Raw genomic sequence first — 16930 nt, 5'->3', positions numbered from 1 at the left:
TAAGAAACTAGTTTTCTTGCAAAATGCAAGAAATGGGTAGCAAATGTTGAGGCCAAACAACAATTGCAGTGATGCACAGGCTGTAGCTGTACTGACCCCAAATAGAGAAGACTGACTCAAACTTCTGAAGACTGGCTAACATTTACCTCCTGAGAAATTAGGGAGACCCCCAGACAAGGCTAGACAGATAACAAGCAAGGTCTGATGTCCTAACAAGGCAGGTCCAAGATGACAAACTCTCAGAAGTATTACTGCAGGGAGCAACATCAACAGAAGGCTTCCTTCCATTATTCCCCCTGGGACTGTCCCAGCACAGCCAGTTCTCCTGATACTTGTGATGTCTTTTTGTCAGTGTGAGGAATGTTATCAGAAATCTCACAGCATTTGATGTTTTATTAGAACAAGTCTCAGTGAACGAAGACCAACGATTACATGAAAAATTTCAGCTTCCATTTGAAAAGGACGTCTTCCCCTCACAACTCTCAAACGCTCATAACTAAAAAGCAGAAATTACAACTTATTTAGGTTATAACTGCTGATGCATTGAAAAAACAAAGCACTCTATGTACACTTTTTCTAGAACCAGGATTTAGAAGCCCTCCCTTAGAGGGGCAAAAAGCTGAGCTGTAGCCAAGCCACCCGATTTACTTGAGAGGCGGACCAGATCAAACAACATGAAGCAGAGCTGCTGACAACAGTTACCACGTCAAAAGCTGTTCTGAGAACTGAAACAAGCTTGACCATATGCTCTAAGTTTTGGTGAGCACTGGTGAAAGATTCTGACCCCAAATCTGACATCCGGTTCCCACGTATTTTCCAAACCACCCTGCAGAAGTGACAGAATCAAACACGTTATTTTCCAAACCACACGCAGAAGTGACAGAAGAAGGGGTAAGCACAAGAGACCTTACCTAGAACACTACCAGCTACACCAGTGCAATTATTCTCCTCTGCAGATCCCAGCATGACCCCAACATCCTGCAAACATACAGATGTGAAATTTGAAGTGTTCATCAGCTGCAGCAGTGCAAATCCCACATTACACTGACACAATTTACTTATGTTAAGATACTCATGGATATAGTAGAACTAGGTCAGAAACTGTTTACACAGATAAATGGGTATCTAAATGGGTATATAAAAATACATTACTAAATAACACATCGAGAGGAATTTACTCAGACAAAATATAACAAAAAGGACAGGAATTTGTCTGGGACAACCTGTTAACAGCCTTATAGCTCAAATCAATGTATCCAGATAGGTTTTCAAAAAAAAAAACTTGAGAGGAACGCAAGAAATTAAATACCGTGCCTACACCCTCTGTTCCTTGGAAATCTCATTGAAGATAGATCTATTCATATTTTACTGTACAGACTAAGATGTCTGAATTACAAAATTACAGGGTTATGAATATACATTATTTTTTGTTTATTCAAGTCTGTGACAGTTCTCTAATCGGCCTGTTAGAAATAAATGAAAAAATATTAGGGTTTTCTGCAGAACTTTAAAGGAGAAAAGAAGTGGATGAGAACATGAGAGCAAAGCACATACACATTTTTATCACCTGTGGAGACAGTTGAAAAAGTAGAAGCTTAGGAAGGATAGACGTGATCTGGAGACAAAATTCAGAGTAGAATAAATAAGGATACCACAATTCAAGTTCAGTGACACATTAAAAACAAGCAGGCACTTGACAACCAGGAGACAATCTGTGTTCCGAAGTTCCAAAGTGTCTGTACTCTGTAGGAAAAAAATGAAAAATAGTTAAGTGCTGTGTACAAAATGAAAAGATTCAGTAAACACATAAAAGAGTAATGCAGGGTTTTGAAAAGCAAGATTCAAAAAGATAGTCCACTCCCAACACGCTTACCCAGGAACATTAGATGCGTCCTCATTTCTAACCAGAACCTAGACTATGTATTCCTTCCACAGCAACTCAAGGGCTGGAACAGCAGCTCATTTTGTTTGTAAGACAACAGAATTATAGGAAATTGATTCATACCAATTCCCAGAAAAATTATACAAAAGTAAAATATTTGTGTCTGTTGAAATAAAAACACATCCTATGCTTGATTTTACTTTTAAGGTCTAAAGAGTAATTTCAGTTTAGTCCGTAACGCTGAGACTTACCTTTTGCTGCTCTGAGATGCACGTTTAATCGTTACACAGCATTATTTTCATATATTGAGGCTGACATCATGGGTAGTCAAAGAATATGTTTAATAAAAAATAATTAAACTTCCATTTGCTCTATAGAACATCATAGAAAGTAATTCAATAAATTACAAATGACTTTTTAAGACGCTTGTTCAACTACAGAAAGCAAATTCAGACTACACAGAACACAACTGGCAAATATTGCAAATGTCCAAAAGAAAAACTGGACTAAGACTTGGATCATGAAGCCTGAAACAAGGGATAGAAATACAAGGCAATAACAGCTAAGGTTCTTTTAGTAACTACCAACACACACTTTATCATCACCTTGGATATCCTTTTAATTTTAACTTCAGTATTAGTGTAATTCTACTGAGGTTTCCTTATAACCCTTAACTTTATACAACCGTATTTGCATATAGTCTAGCTGATAGTGGGACATTTTTCCCCTTCTGGTTCAAACTGATTAAAAATAAACCCAATACATTATGTTCAAGTCTGTACCAGCCTTTCATTACTTGAAACTGTAATTGCCTTATTACATAGAAAGAATCACTAGAATGGTAACCAAACACTTGAGCATAATTAGGAAAATACTTTATTTCATAAATCTGATATAAATTAGGTTTTAGCCACAAGATTTAGGATTTCTTTTGTGGGGTAAGGGTGGGAAGTGATGGTATCGTTGACATAATCCATCAGCAAACTAAGTTAATAACTGTTTGTAGAACTTTGGCTATTTCATAGATGCATCCTAGTTAAATAAAAGTGCTATATTACAAAGGGCAAAATATTAAATATGCAATACTTTTTTCTTTCCTTTTTTTTTTTTCCATGATGAATTGCTACCCCCTTCTCTTGGCAGTTTTTAATTTTCACTATTGCTAAGACACTGCATGAAGGGCCAAAAATCAGAATACTATTTGGGAAAATATGTAACCAGCACAATCCAAATGGTACTTGTATAGCTGTGTAATTACATGTAATACTGCTTCTAATCATGGGGTTATTTTGCACATAGAAACTTATATTTCATTGGTAAAGTTCTCGGTAAAAAAAAACAACACAGTTGTTTTACTGTACAAGCAAGCAACAGAACTATATCAAAATATACAGTTTTTGTTTTTATTTTTAAATTTATCCCTTTGTAAAGCTTTTTCAATGACTTCTACTAGTACCTGTATCTATTTTCTCTTAACACTTGCCTTTTCTTGGACTGCAAATGATGTATCAAAGGTCAATTGAAATCTCAGTCACTTCAGATCTTCTGTAAATGTGAATCTGGGCCTTTACTGTGTCAGTGTAATAGCAGCTTAAGAAGGAGGAAGGATCAGATCACACATCAAATATTAGACAGATTTGATATAGTAAAGGGTTCTAAGGTTTTGGACTTCCAACAGATGCTTTATGCCCTGTTACTGTTGTTTCTAGGAATAATTTATCTTCCTTACTATTCAAAGTGCTTTTTCTTTAGTGGGTAACTCAGCATAACATATGAAGTGATATCCCAATAATGGTTTGGGGTAATATTTAATATTTAGTCAGATTTAAATCTGCAGAGAAGTTTAAACTCAAAAGGAGTTCAAAACTATCTATACTTTATTTACCATTATTAACTGGTAACTCCAGGAGGTTTTATGACATAAAACACAAATAGAAATCTACACAAACAAAGCAAACAAACAATTTTTACATGAAGTATGCAGTGTTGAAAGGTCTTTTCAGTGGCACTTTATGACAGTTTGCCTCTTCTGAGTCTTGGGGAAACTACTCCTCATTTGGGGAGTTTTAATTCTGCAGAGGGAGCCCAAAACTTTGCAAGGTGTAAACTAAATAGATCTATATGGTGCCAGGTAGCATGAGATAAGACAGTTTTTGTTAGTATTTCCCCCTTACTGCTGTCACAGAACAGTTGTAATGACAGGGGGAAAAAAAACACCAACAGTCATATCTCAGCTCAGATTTTAACATGATATACAGGATGTCTTTAGAAAACAAAACAAAACCTGAAAACAAGTAATAGAAACCAATGTAAACTTCCTAAACTAACTCAGCTGAGGTAACAGGTAGCCAGTTTAATTGGCTGATTGGGAAAAATTTATCTTTTTAAACACACTTGTACCTGAATTGGAAACAGCAGTGCATCACAACACTAGAGCATTTTCATGTAATTAAAGCAATGGATGGTGATGTAGATTCTACAGCTTTCATGACATTCATTAGCTGCCCAAATTATTGCTGAGTTTTGATCTGTAAATTATAAGTGTCAAGGAGGCTGTAAAACTATATTCAAATTAAATCAATAATATGCATAAAGTATTCTGTGTTCACTGCAAATATATTAAATATACAGCTCTTACTTGAGCATTATTTTCATAAAATTAACCCCCCAACAAAATTATAATGCCTTTTGTTGTAATTTTACACCATTGTGTATTTGATAGTACGTACAAGTTCAGAAACTTATGAACTTCAAGAAATATTACATGCAAAACGTCTCTGAAAGCAGTTTGCACTTCTAAACAAATACTGAAATGTTCGGTCAGTAAATCATTGATGCACTCAACACTGGGTTATTTACAATGAAATAATTAAAGAATAAATTCAAAATCAGTTCATAATTTAAGTGCAGAGTCTGGGGTCAGTCTTCATCACTAGAATCTGAATCCTCAGATGAAGACGATGTACTATCAGATCCAGATGAAGCATCTGCTTTCTCTGAACCCTCATCTGTGCTGTTTTCGTTGTGAGAGCTTGGCTCTGTTCCCCCTTTGTCTTCCTGATCTCTAACCCTAGAATTTTCCTCCTTTTCTTCTGTGGGCTTGGCTGAGCCTGTGTCATTACTTTCACTGTTTTGTACATCAAAAATATTAGACTGAGACAAAGCTGGGATATGAAGATTAAGGCCTGGAGTGAGAAGCATCCCTGGATAAAGTATGTTGGACAAAAGTAATGGGTTAAGAGAGAGAGGATTGGCAGCTGCAGCAGCAGAGGATGTCGAAGGAGAGCTCGAAACAGAGTTTTCACCACCAGTATCTGTATTTTGGTCTTCTGTCCTTTCTTTCTTTATATCTGCCTCTTTTGAATCGTTTCCCTTTTTATCCTCTGAAATAGATTCCGTAGACTTGGTTAGAAGTCCTCCCATGCCCAGCAGGTTTGGTAATCCAGCCATCCCTGACAGCAGCATGGGGAACATGGCGGCCATGTTCTTGGTATCTCCTCCAGTAGTTAAGCCAGCTGGCATTCCCATTAGTCCCGCCGTTACTTGCAGCGACTGCAGGTTTTGCAGGTTTTGTTGTAAGGCCTGAAGACTAGGCAGATCCACTCCTGGAAGCAATCCGTTAGCTAGCAGAGGGTTAACCGACACGCTTGCAGCAGTGGCAGCGGCTGCAGCTGCTGTTGCCTTAGCAATCTCACTTTTCGGGCGCCTTCCCCTCCGACTGACTTCTTCCCGCACAACAGGCCCAGTGAGAATACGGTCAAACATAACTTCTGGGAGAAATCCCTGCGAGAGACATTGTGTATCATCAGTGTTTTGACAGCATAAAGATGCAAAAGTAAAACAAAGCAAACAGAAAACAAAAACCCCACAAGCATACAGTAACGGTGTCGAAGATGATTCCAGTATGTCAGCACAGCAGCTCGATCTCTTGCCCACTCACTGGAATTTATGGTGGCTTTGTGCTATCACATCTCAAACATCTCAAGTACCATTTCTACAGTCAGGTCTAAGCAGGTGTCTTCTCAGACCCATTGCTAACTCGTCTTCAGAAGTTTGTTTGCACATCAACCCAAATACAGCTAATTAGAGGAGCACTCTTATTTCAAGATCTAAAACATAACACTGCTTTGCAATATTATCACATTCTAATCACTTAGTTTGATACTGCTTAATTAAAAAAATCAGTTTAAGGTTAAATATAGACATGTGACTGCACACAGACCAACCTCCAAGTCCTTTTTATTGTTGCCAGTGTCTGTTTAATGTCTATATATTTCATCTTATCCATAAACTTAAGAATAAAGACTCTCATTCAATTCTATTAAAATGGAACTCAGACCACTTTTTTTTAAGGTTTGCATACTATTTGCTTCACCTCTGCAAGCCCTCCTACCTAATGATGGAAGAACTACTATGTGTGCTAATGTTCTCTTTGAAATGCATTGTTCTGAAAATTTCTCTTTAAAATGGCAACCATATGATCAATTATTAATCATCTCCATAATAAAACAGCTTTTTTTTCCCCCCCAGAAAATTTCTCTAATTTAAACTAGTCTACTACATCTAGAGGAATTCAGAACTCACACTGTTCTTCCGTCCTGTGGCACAGTATGAAATTCTAAAAGTAATTCTGCTGTTACTTATATCTATATTTGTTGCAATCTAATCCTCTCTCTAGATACATTTTTTCTACCACCATGTCCCCACAAGGGTACTGGACAAACAGGTATTTAAGACTTTTTCACAGAAAGACTAGTCTTTATCTTCAAGGCAAACACGCAGTGAACTCAGAACCATATGGCATACTTGAATCCATGGCACTTACAAGGGAAGAGAGATCAGCTATTTAATAGTTCCCATAATGAGAATTCATACCTGTTGTTTCATTGGAAACAGACAAAGTAAGTTTATCGAAAAACTTTCTTGTTTGAAATTTAACTAAATGCAAACCTCAAACAAAACCTCTGAAATTTCTGGTGTGTTCGTTTTTAATAAATCAGAGTTTTTATTATTGCTACATAAACATGTATTATTTCTTCTCTAGCAGTTTTTTCATACTGGTCCCTAATGATTGAAAACAAAGCTGTTTAACCTTGGAATCATTCTCAGAGATTTGTTTCTATATCTATGGTTGCAAGGCATGTAACTTATCAGTCAGGTGCACAGTTATTTGATGGATGTAAACATGTACAAATCCTGTCTACAAATGCATGTAGTTCTGTAAGCTTTTTATTAGCCATGGTCTAAACGCAACACAGTGTATGTATACAAATATGCATGGAAGCACACACATGCCTGCAAATGTGAGGACACACACTTAGATGCACCCCTTTGAAGCATCTAGGAAAAAGCTACTCACTAAATCTTGCTACTAGCAAGAAACTTAGTGAGGATTACCAGGGAAGGTACTATTTTTACCCCTAACTTGGTTGATAATCCATACAGAAGGAATGCGCAGGCAAACTCTTAAGTTGTTGTGCAAACCTATTCCTAACAATATAATAACATATTAACATTGGTCCCTCCACTGGAATTTCAACATTAGTTTCCAGCTAAAAATAAAACCTTTAAGTCAGAAATCCTAAGTAGTACAAAATATTTTTATTAATACTTGATTTACATTTTGATTGGTGATATTGACCTCTTAAAACTAAAAGTAAGTTGGCTAAAAAGTAAATATTTAAAATCATACTTATCGTTCTGACTCTAAGGGTAAGAAACTGTTCTGAGGGCTAGTACCTTTTTTAAAGCCTTCAAGGCAACGTTTATGAGATGAAGTAGTCACAGCATTATAGCACCTTCAACCAAATCTCTAATTTGGGGTTGCCAGTTACTGTCCCTTCTCTTCCGCCTACTCACAGCTGTGCCAGCAAACCACTTTAGGGAACCGAGCTGGCTGAAAAAAAGCTAACACTGACTCATATTCCAAATTTAATACAATTTAGTACCAGAAATGAAAACCTTGCCTTCCCCCCCATGTCACAGATATCTCATTTTGCAAATACTCACAGACTGTTTTACAACATCTCCCCACTCAGGAGCCACTCCATACTCTGGATTTTCTTTCAAGAACCTGCACAAATCCTTCAGAGGGGGAGCAAATGCACCCCCCACCTGAGAAACAGAACAGAGAAGTTAGTGAATATTTCTCTTCTGATAAGAAAAAAAGGCAACAGCCATAACTGACACTGTTTCATTTTTGTCTTTCATATACTAACACACATATAGTCTTACAATTATCACTAAGTATAGCATAGGGTTTAATTGATTTCTGTTGGTATATGTGAGATACTCCTGACTTGTTCTCAACCTAAGCCCTAACTCCTCTATTACACTCATATGCCACAACTTCAGTATCTAACATTCATACTATGTTAAACATCAAGAAATTTAGACATGTAACGAATCAAAGAGCAACAGTATGAATAGAAAATAGTGACCAAGTAATACCAAGTTTGTAGCTATAATCTCATTTGTTCACCTTTTCATCTATTCACTAAATCACTCTTATCTCAGTCAGCTTCTAAAATACTTCCATCGGGAGGCTGTTTCTCTTGTGACGTTCTTGTATTTTTTTCCACGCAAAGGTCACTTTTGAGTTAAGACTGCTAGACAGCATGTCGTAATAAAATCATATAAGCAAGGAAGTAAGCTTTCAAATTAACCGGAAGTATTACTCAGATCCATATTATTTTACGATTCTGTTTTATGATCCAGAAAGAAAGAAGAAATGGCTGAAAGAGGGAAAAGAACTGCAGCATCTATTCAGCTTTGTCTATAAACTTCAGCTTAAATTCACATTTCCTAGGCTACTACTTATGGTCCTCCCACCCCATGGTACTAAATATGTAATTAAGAAAAGAAAATGAGACAATAGTTTGGAGAGTTCAGTGATGCAAAGAAGTTGGTGGCAGGTTATAACTGGGGAAACAGAGTAATAAGGTAACAGAGGAAGACTGTCTCAACTTGGGTGTGGAAATATAAGAAAAAAGCCATCATGAAAGCATAGGCTCTTACAGCAAGCAAAGACCAAATCCCTCATTTGTCAGTCATCAACTTTGAAGATTCCTCAGGGCACGACTTACTATAGAGAAGTGTTTTTCACAAAACTAGCAACCATAGATGTTCCTCTTCAGAGTAGCTATCCCAATGCATGGAAGAGATTAAAGACTCAAGCTCTGCCTCACTTGCCTCTACAGATGCACAAAGCTTCTGACCTTAATGGCAGCATTAAAAAATAATAATAATAAAAAAAACTGCTTTCCTTGCAACTACTCTCTAACAGAAACTGGCAGCATCACAAGAGAAAATGCTCCAGAAGGTGTTGCAATCAACACCTCGAAGACTCTCCCTGGATTGCTGCTTTAGTACTACATTGACTCTCAAAGACACCATCCCAAGTATCTAAATTCATTCCATAAATAACAGGAATGTTCTATATGCTTTTCTTGAGTATGGCCTTTTTGCCTTCCCCAAAGCACATTCAAATGCATTACATCTTTTGAACTTTGACCGTATATTCATATATCTGAAAACTTGTATTCAGCAACTGGCTTCCCATCTTCCACTGTTCAGATTTTAGACCAAAAAACCCAACAACCACTACTTTTGATCCCCTGATCATAACCTAGCAATTTGATGTACAATGCATGTATACTGGTGACCCATAAAGGCTGAATGGCAGAGATAACAACAAAAATAAAGAAAAAATGCAAAATGATCCAGTACACAGGATTTAAGCAACACCAATGGACAAGATCCTATGAGAGATGCAGTACCAATCTACTTTTAATCTTTTGAAAAGTAATCATGTAAAAATGAGATGGCATGCCCAGAATTTAGCATTTCTGAGAATGCTGCTATTTGATTAGAACATACAAAGAATTACACTAAAAAAAATGTCAAATTTAAAAACAGGTCCTTTTTAAAAGCATTGTCTTTGCTGCTAGTCTTCAAGTAAATTAAGATTATATAGAGACTAAGAACTTTCCCTGAAAAAAGTTTCTGTAACAAGTCCAACAGTTAAACTGAAATAGTGAGGTACAACGAGTCATTTTTACAAACAGAACAAAAGATTTCAGTGGCCATGCCTCTGTGTTAGTCAATGGCACAAATACTGCAATATATCGAGTGTTCAATTCGCTCTCAACATTAACCACAAGGTAAATTTCTAGCAGTATCTAGCAGTATCTATGTTTTCATGGTCATAAAATGCTTACTAGAAGATTGTGATCAACGTTCTTGTTCTGCGCCAAACCCCTAGCAGAAAACCTTTAATTTGTACATCGAGTTACACTTGATAAAATACTAGACTTAATTTCAGATAACTTTTCATTTGGGGAACATACGAATGAGAACAGCAATATGAATACCTTTCTTGCATTTCTTCTATTTATGAGCTGAACACGTTCTTCACCAGTCAAACTATTAACATCCAGTTTATTAGGGTTTCGACAACGATGTCTTTTTTGTTTGGGCCTCCCATCATGCAGCTGTGTCCTCTATTATAAAGAAATTACAAAAAAAATTATGTTTCTGACATAACTGTTTAAAAAAATGGTAAAAATTAATTTCAGAAACATGTTAACAACAGTATTCATTTACAAATCACAACTATGTAATGAGAAGACCAGGAAACAGCTTCTACCCATTGTTTTTTGATATTTTTTCAGTTTTCAGTGTTTTAACTAGCACAGATGCTGTTTCTTTTTGTATTATAACATCTTTCTGAAGAAATAAGGCTGTTATTCAAGATGTCATAAATAAGACTTCATGCATTCTGTGCAACATTAACAAATCTCAATTCAGAAGTAACTTGAGAAAAATCATGCCCACATAAAGATCACTACCATACCCCTGTAACATAGATAGAGGGCACATCCCACAGTAAAGTCTAACCCCTCTTGCACATCACTAACTATGCTGCTACATGTTTTCTGCTCCCATAATTTCTCATATTACTATGATATTGATTAGCTCATTAGGTTTCTTATCTTAGATAATTTTTTAAATCCTATGTACAACTATACAAGGATTAAATCTCTTTGTTTAGTATTACTTTTCTTAGCAATTATATTTGGAAGGAAGGGAAATAAATGAAAGGCTTGTAGAGCTCAAATGTATAAGAAAAAACAGACATTTTCTTTCCTAAACAACAAAAAAGAACAAAGAAAGAAAGAGTAATTCCATGAAACATGCAATACCAATTGAAATGTATTTTATGAGAAATGTTTTGTTGTTTCGCTGAAGTAGAGCTGAAAGGAATACTCACAGGAATACAAGCTCCTAAATCTTCAACATAGCCAGGATGTTCTTTCAGCCACCTTTCTAAATCTTTTCTTTTGGGGGCATCATCACCTGCAAGCCTTGTTCCATCTTTTAGGTTAATAACAGGAACTGGACTCTCTGCATCAAGCACGCCTTGTGACTGTGTGTAGGTGAGTGCTGGGTTTATTCCTGCAGCAACTTGGCAGGAGTTAATACCTGGATTAACCTGGAGAAATTCAAAACATTTGACTAGTTCTCCATAGAAAGCAAACCATCACGATTATTTCATGTATGATACAATGAAGGCTGCAGTCCTGCAGACCATTACGCACAAACTCAAGGACTTGGGGAGACTAATTAGGTGCATAAAGATAAGCTCCCTTTAAATCCCTGTAAGATCAGGTGCCGTAACACGTGAACATGTGTAACATCAGAAGGTGTTGCTAAGACAAATATCAAGTTTTTAATAATACACTGGTAGTTACAGCTTATCAAAACTAGACTCTTAAAAAATTACTGATATTGTAATGTTTCTAATATTTTAGTGAAACTCCACCAGTTCTTATTTGTGTAGTTATATGCATCCAATGAACAGTTTCAGAAAAAAACAGCCAAGTAATTAATTTTTCACTGAATGTTGACAACCAGTTACACTCAGGTAAGGAATTAACAGTAATCTAGGCCTTATTTTGGATACAGAATGGAGTTTACTTACATGGTTAGGCTGCTTATTTGTATTTATAAAGAGGACATCAACTCCTTCCACATTCTTCCTTCTTCCTCTTCTCTTTTTGACTGCAGGCTGACTGTCAACTATCACTCCATTGGCGCTGGCTGTTAAGTGACTGGAAGTACCTAATGAAATTACACAGCAAAATTAATGTCGATGCTTAAATTGTTTATAACAAGAAATACTTCAGAATTAAAAGAAAAAAAGGAAATAAAATTGAAGTTGTGCTAGTGCAGATAATTTCTACATGTAATATATCTAGCAGAAAATGAAAGCTAAGAATGGTGTTTTCGAAGGAGATGTTTTAATATGCATAAGCATGCATTCAATTACAGCCATTTCATCAGAATCTGGCCTAACGCAAGCACCCAATTCCATACTACAAATATTTTAATCCAAATTTTAACTGCTAAATTCAAATGCTTTTTAAATTAGCCATGTACACTTACTGTTACGAAAATAAGCTATGAGTTTCTGGCTGTAAGCCACAAACCTTTTTCTAGACTACTGTCTTCCACTGTTTCATTACATGAGACACAGGCAAGAATACGAAGAGTGCAAAGACAACACAGGCATAAGTGTAGAACTCTTCATCTTTACTTCCAAACTAGCCCTAATAAGCTGTAATTTAAACTCATTATTTACAGTGGAGACTGATGAGCTTTATAATTACTAAGATCTTCTTGTGGGGGTGTTTAAAATGCAAGATGGCATCCTTCTAATAAATGAATTCTACAATAACTGACACTGTGAGAGTACTCATGGTCCAATATCCTAACTCAGGTGCCCAGATTCCCTAACACACTGCACAGAATTCCCCTAAATGGCAGTTTAGAGCAAATAACACCGCCAACATCTCTCTCCACTGCCTATACACATGGAGTTTAACAGAAGAACACAGAAGAAAAGACTTATTACTAATCCTCATGTCCTCCGACATTTTAGGAATTCACAGTATATACCCGATTCAGGAAGTGATTTGGGGAAGTTGACGAGGCTGGTTTCTGAAGCGTTCTGGAGTTCACGTAGCCGAGCCAGGTATTGCTGCTGTCCCAATGCACCTTCCTCGCTTTCAAATGGCCTTTTCTGAGACAGTCCCTGCTTCTGAAAAGTCAATTTCAAACCACCTTCCTGTTAAATAAATCCCAGGGTTAGAAGAGTCTCTTCTGAAGCAGAACGACTACTTCATAATCCTTCATAATCAGGATTTTTGTTGTATGAGTTTCAGTTTGTATGAGAATACAAACAGCTACTCCAGAGGAGTTGAAGAAGAACAAAAAACTTATATTAGACCTTAAAATTAGTCTTGATTCTCCTCCATGTAAAGGAAACTGACTGGAAATTTCATGGAATTGCCTCTAAGAATATAAATTATATAACATCCTTATATAACATCCTAATTGAAAAATCTAGACACTAAACAGCTGCCTACCTGATCTTGTCCTAAACAAGTGACAAATCCAATTGCAAGAGAAAAGTTTCGTATATTTTTTACATGCTACCAACGGGTCACAGAACATAGGTAAGAAAAATGTTTGAAGCTTCTTGCCTACTTTTTAACTTGAAAACGTACCTGTAACTCTCTAAAAGGCCATGAAAAAAAAACTATTTGCTGAATAGGATATGCTGAAATGTTCAAAAAAGCCAAACAGAAATACCGTTTATTATTAACCCAGTTTTTAAGGAAATGCATAAAACAGGCTGTCTGAAGAAGCAATATAACAGCAAAATTTAAATTCAAAGAGGGAAATAATGGTGATTCCCCTCCAGAGTTTTATGAAAATTAAAACCAACAATGAAAAAAACCCAAAAACCTCAGAAGAAGCAGACCCAAATACCCACAAACAAGTGTGTGAAGGAAGTGAGAATAAGAGCAGGCAGCCACTTGCAGGTAAAGCATGCCGCACACCGCAATCGCAATCAGGTCCTAGGGCAATAAAAATAAACATACGTCATTGATTTTCACTGTAAACTCCTTTTCTCGTACATGCTTCTTCACCTTTGACATCTGTGGTGACTGATCATATTCTTCTTTAACACCTGCAAGAGGGGGTGTTGGTGCACTGGGCTCACTGTAATCTGCAGCTGCACCCGGACTATCCAGAAGCTTGGTTGTGTAGAAAGATGCCACCGTATTGCTGTCATAGTTCCTTCTTGCTGAAGGCCATTTACCTTTCAACACTGTTTGACAAATACTATCGAGCCGGTTAATCATAACTCGATCCTGAAAAACAGAGAAAGTATTTTTATAAGTGTAATGCTTAGTGACACTGCATACATTACATTTATGTAGTATGTAACAAACTACTCTGTGAACTTCCTAACTATGAATCAAATCACATGGATCTTCTCTCTGACTATTGAAAAACAGCTAAAAAAGCACGTAATGCTCAAATGAAAAAATATATTGTGGAAGACTGAAAAGCAAACAATCAACCACAGAATTTAACTTAGTTATGTCAGTCATAGAAATTTGGATGCAACTGAAAAGCTTAAAACTATTCAGTACTTATTTCAAAGAAAATGAATTTACAGTCCGTTAGTACTATTATCTTTCCAATGTATACTGGACTATTTCAACATACAGAATCACACAGTAAAAATTCTAACATGAGAGCTGTATTAGATCACTGCCTCACCTAGTCTATACTTCAGCACAACTTCAGAATTTTACCAGGATTTTACAATGTAGCGGAAGGTGCCTGATATCCCTAAATAAAATAGTTTCTAACATGTAGCATAATTGATTTCTTGCTCTACTTCACTCTTGACATACTTTTGAACTACTCTGAAGAGTACAATCGCTGACTTAAAATTCCAATACCTGATCATTTATCTCATGTACATCCAACATACGCTTTCTTTCAAATTTTGCTTGCCACATGAATGTTCTCTCACGTACAGATACAGCTTTACAACTGATGCATAAACTGCTTAACTGCAGTTTTACTATAATTTACCCTGAAGTCAATTGTCGTGTCCCCCCCCCCCCCCCGAGATCTTCTGTGATGTGGTGTTAGCATATTTAATTGAATACTAATGTCACAGCCCACCTTCCCGTATAACCTTGATTTTCAAAGTAGTACGATAAACTTGCCTTTGGCCAATAGGATGCTGCCAACATGTAGCCACCTTGTAGGAGGTAACTGGAATTTGGTGTCCCATTGTTCATCTGGAAACTGTCTTGCGTCTCATCTTGCGTTGTACTCAGAGAAGCTACACTTTCTTCATCATATGCTTTTATATGAGCGGTTCCTTCTGCTAAATAAAACCACTAAAATCACTTGATGTTGTAAGTTAAAAAAACAGGCTCACTGTAAGAGGCTCAGGTAAACAACACAAGATGTTCAAAGTAAGTCCAAACTCAAAATTATACTGAAGAATTAATTTGCGAGTTTTTTCAGTGTGACTGATGACCCTTTTCTAGGCATGTAAATTCCATATATTTCTGTTAATTATTTGAGAGCTTAACATGTCGAACTTGAGATATTTGAAAATGGGCATGCTACAGGGTAAGCTGATAGGAAGTCCTTGTTTACTTTAAAATTAGTACTTCGTTTACAGGTAAGCATATTAAAATACAGAATTAGATTGAAAAGAAAGGTGTCTACTACCAGAGTGTGGCATATCTATTGGGAAACTACTTTTAAAACTGCCATTTCATTTACTAGATGGAACATTGGATGTTCTAATTTACTCATATTGAAAATGCACCTCTGCATAAATAACTTTTAGGTGTGTCCCCTAACTTTCTTATATTTCTCTCTTCATCTTTATTTTACTTTTGCTTCTGTCTCACAATACAAGTTTCACTATGTCACAGGGAAACAGTCAAACTGGAAAAAACGTGCTGCCTAACAAGGTAACTACTACGTCAGCAAAAAGAGCAGGATAATTCTACTGAACTCGTATCGGTCCTTAGCAATAGCTATGTATTCAGTGACCTGATATTATTTTACTCTCTCAAAATATGTTTCAAGTATGGAAAGTACACCAAAGGTTCCGCCATACAATATATGACGCAAAAACTGGGCCTAAAACTGAAAGCACAGATGAATTTCAGAGAAGCTTTCCAGCATTTGCCAATCTCTTCAATACCAAGTTACAGTAAAATAGCCACAGAAAGGAAGGCTGACTGATTTATAAGATTTTGCACATCTGAGGATGGCACAATTACTTGCATAAACAGACCGAGCTGGCAGAAAGCAAGGCTAATATTTTGACTTGTAGCACATGTTATGGTATCCACCATCTAGAACTGAAGATCGAAGTCACGTAAGCTTTCCTTTTCTCTCACTTTTTTTATTTTTTTCATACAGCTGTTTCCTTTGAACATGTCCTCCCACTGCTACACGGAGCAGCATCTTAATCATTTTGCCTAAGAGGCATTTAACTTGCCCACTTTTCCCAGTAAATTAACCCTAAGGTTTCTATCTGTCATTTTCACAGACAACAGGATCCATCTGATTAAATATTTCCTTTTGAGGTATCGGGAAAAAAGTCAGCTTATTTAGTCATGCTGTAATGCCACTGCTTAACTTCACTCTCTTCACTTTTCTACTACCATTTATTATCACAGAGCAGAGAAATATTGCCACATTCTGAGTCTGAACAAGGCAAAAGTCAAGTACAGGTCAGAGTATCTAAAAGTAAGGAATGTTTCAAATAATGATTGGTTGGCTTAGTGCACATTTTAAATCACTTCACTGATCAGAGGCTTTTGTTTTTTACTTTGAACCTTCCAGAAGCGTCTCAATGGGTTCTTTGGTCCTATACTCTATAATCACTGCAGTTTTGAAGTACGTATTTAGGTGTTTGAAATTTTTCAGCACAAGTACACTGCTAGGCCACCTCTAGCTTTCAAGAAAAAGCAGCTTACAACACAAACTTGTACAGAAGGACACTTGCAGATTTCCTGAAAGCACAGTGAGGAAGCTACACATACAGGAAAGCAAGACTGGAGAAGAAAAAAAAAGCAAAACCAACTACCTCACCCAAAGCACTGATAAAAAGCAAAGCAAAAGCTCTCTTCTTGAAATTCTTTCGACTCA

At 36.5% G+C, this 16930-nt stretch overlaps 1 protein-coding gene across 13 annotated transcripts in view; it reads right to left on the bottom strand.

The window, feature by feature from the left end:
- Positions 1-2206: 2206 nt before the first annotated feature.
- CHD9 (chromodomain helicase DNA binding protein 9) overlaps positions 2207-16930 on the bottom strand; it is a 94410-nt gene continuing 79686 nt past the window's right edge. For 7 of the 13 annotated variants that reach the window (XM_083851433.1, XM_083851440.1, XM_083851439.1 and 4 more), the window contains 8 exons: positions 14977-15140; positions 13831-14103; positions 12842-13010; positions 11865-12004; positions 11154-11375; positions 10255-10383; positions 7892-7996; positions 2207-5665 (listed from right to left, as the gene is read on the bottom strand). In XM_083851433.1, coding sequence (XP_083707559.1) covers positions 4802-5665; positions 7892-7996; positions 10255-10383; positions 11154-11375; positions 11865-12004; positions 12842-13010; positions 13831-14103; positions 14977-15140 — 2066 coding nt within the window. In that variant the 3' untranslated portion in view covers positions 2207-4801. Of the gene's footprint in view, positions 5666-7891; positions 7997-10254; positions 10384-11153; positions 11376-11864; positions 12005-12841; positions 13011-13721; positions 13807-13830; positions 14104-14976; positions 15141-16930 lie in introns of those variants that run through there. The other 6 variants (XM_083851443.1, XM_083851435.1, XM_083851442.1 and 3 more) reach the window with 5 other exon arrangements.

Source organism: Anser anser (genome assembly GCF_964211835.1).
Source record: "Anser anser genome assembly, chromosome: 11".
NCBI lineage: Eukaryota > Metazoa > Chordata > Aves > Anseriformes > Anatidae > Anser > Anser anser.
The sequence above is the reverse complement of the archived record's forward strand: the minus strand, read 5'-3'. Positions and strand labels throughout refer to the sequence as shown.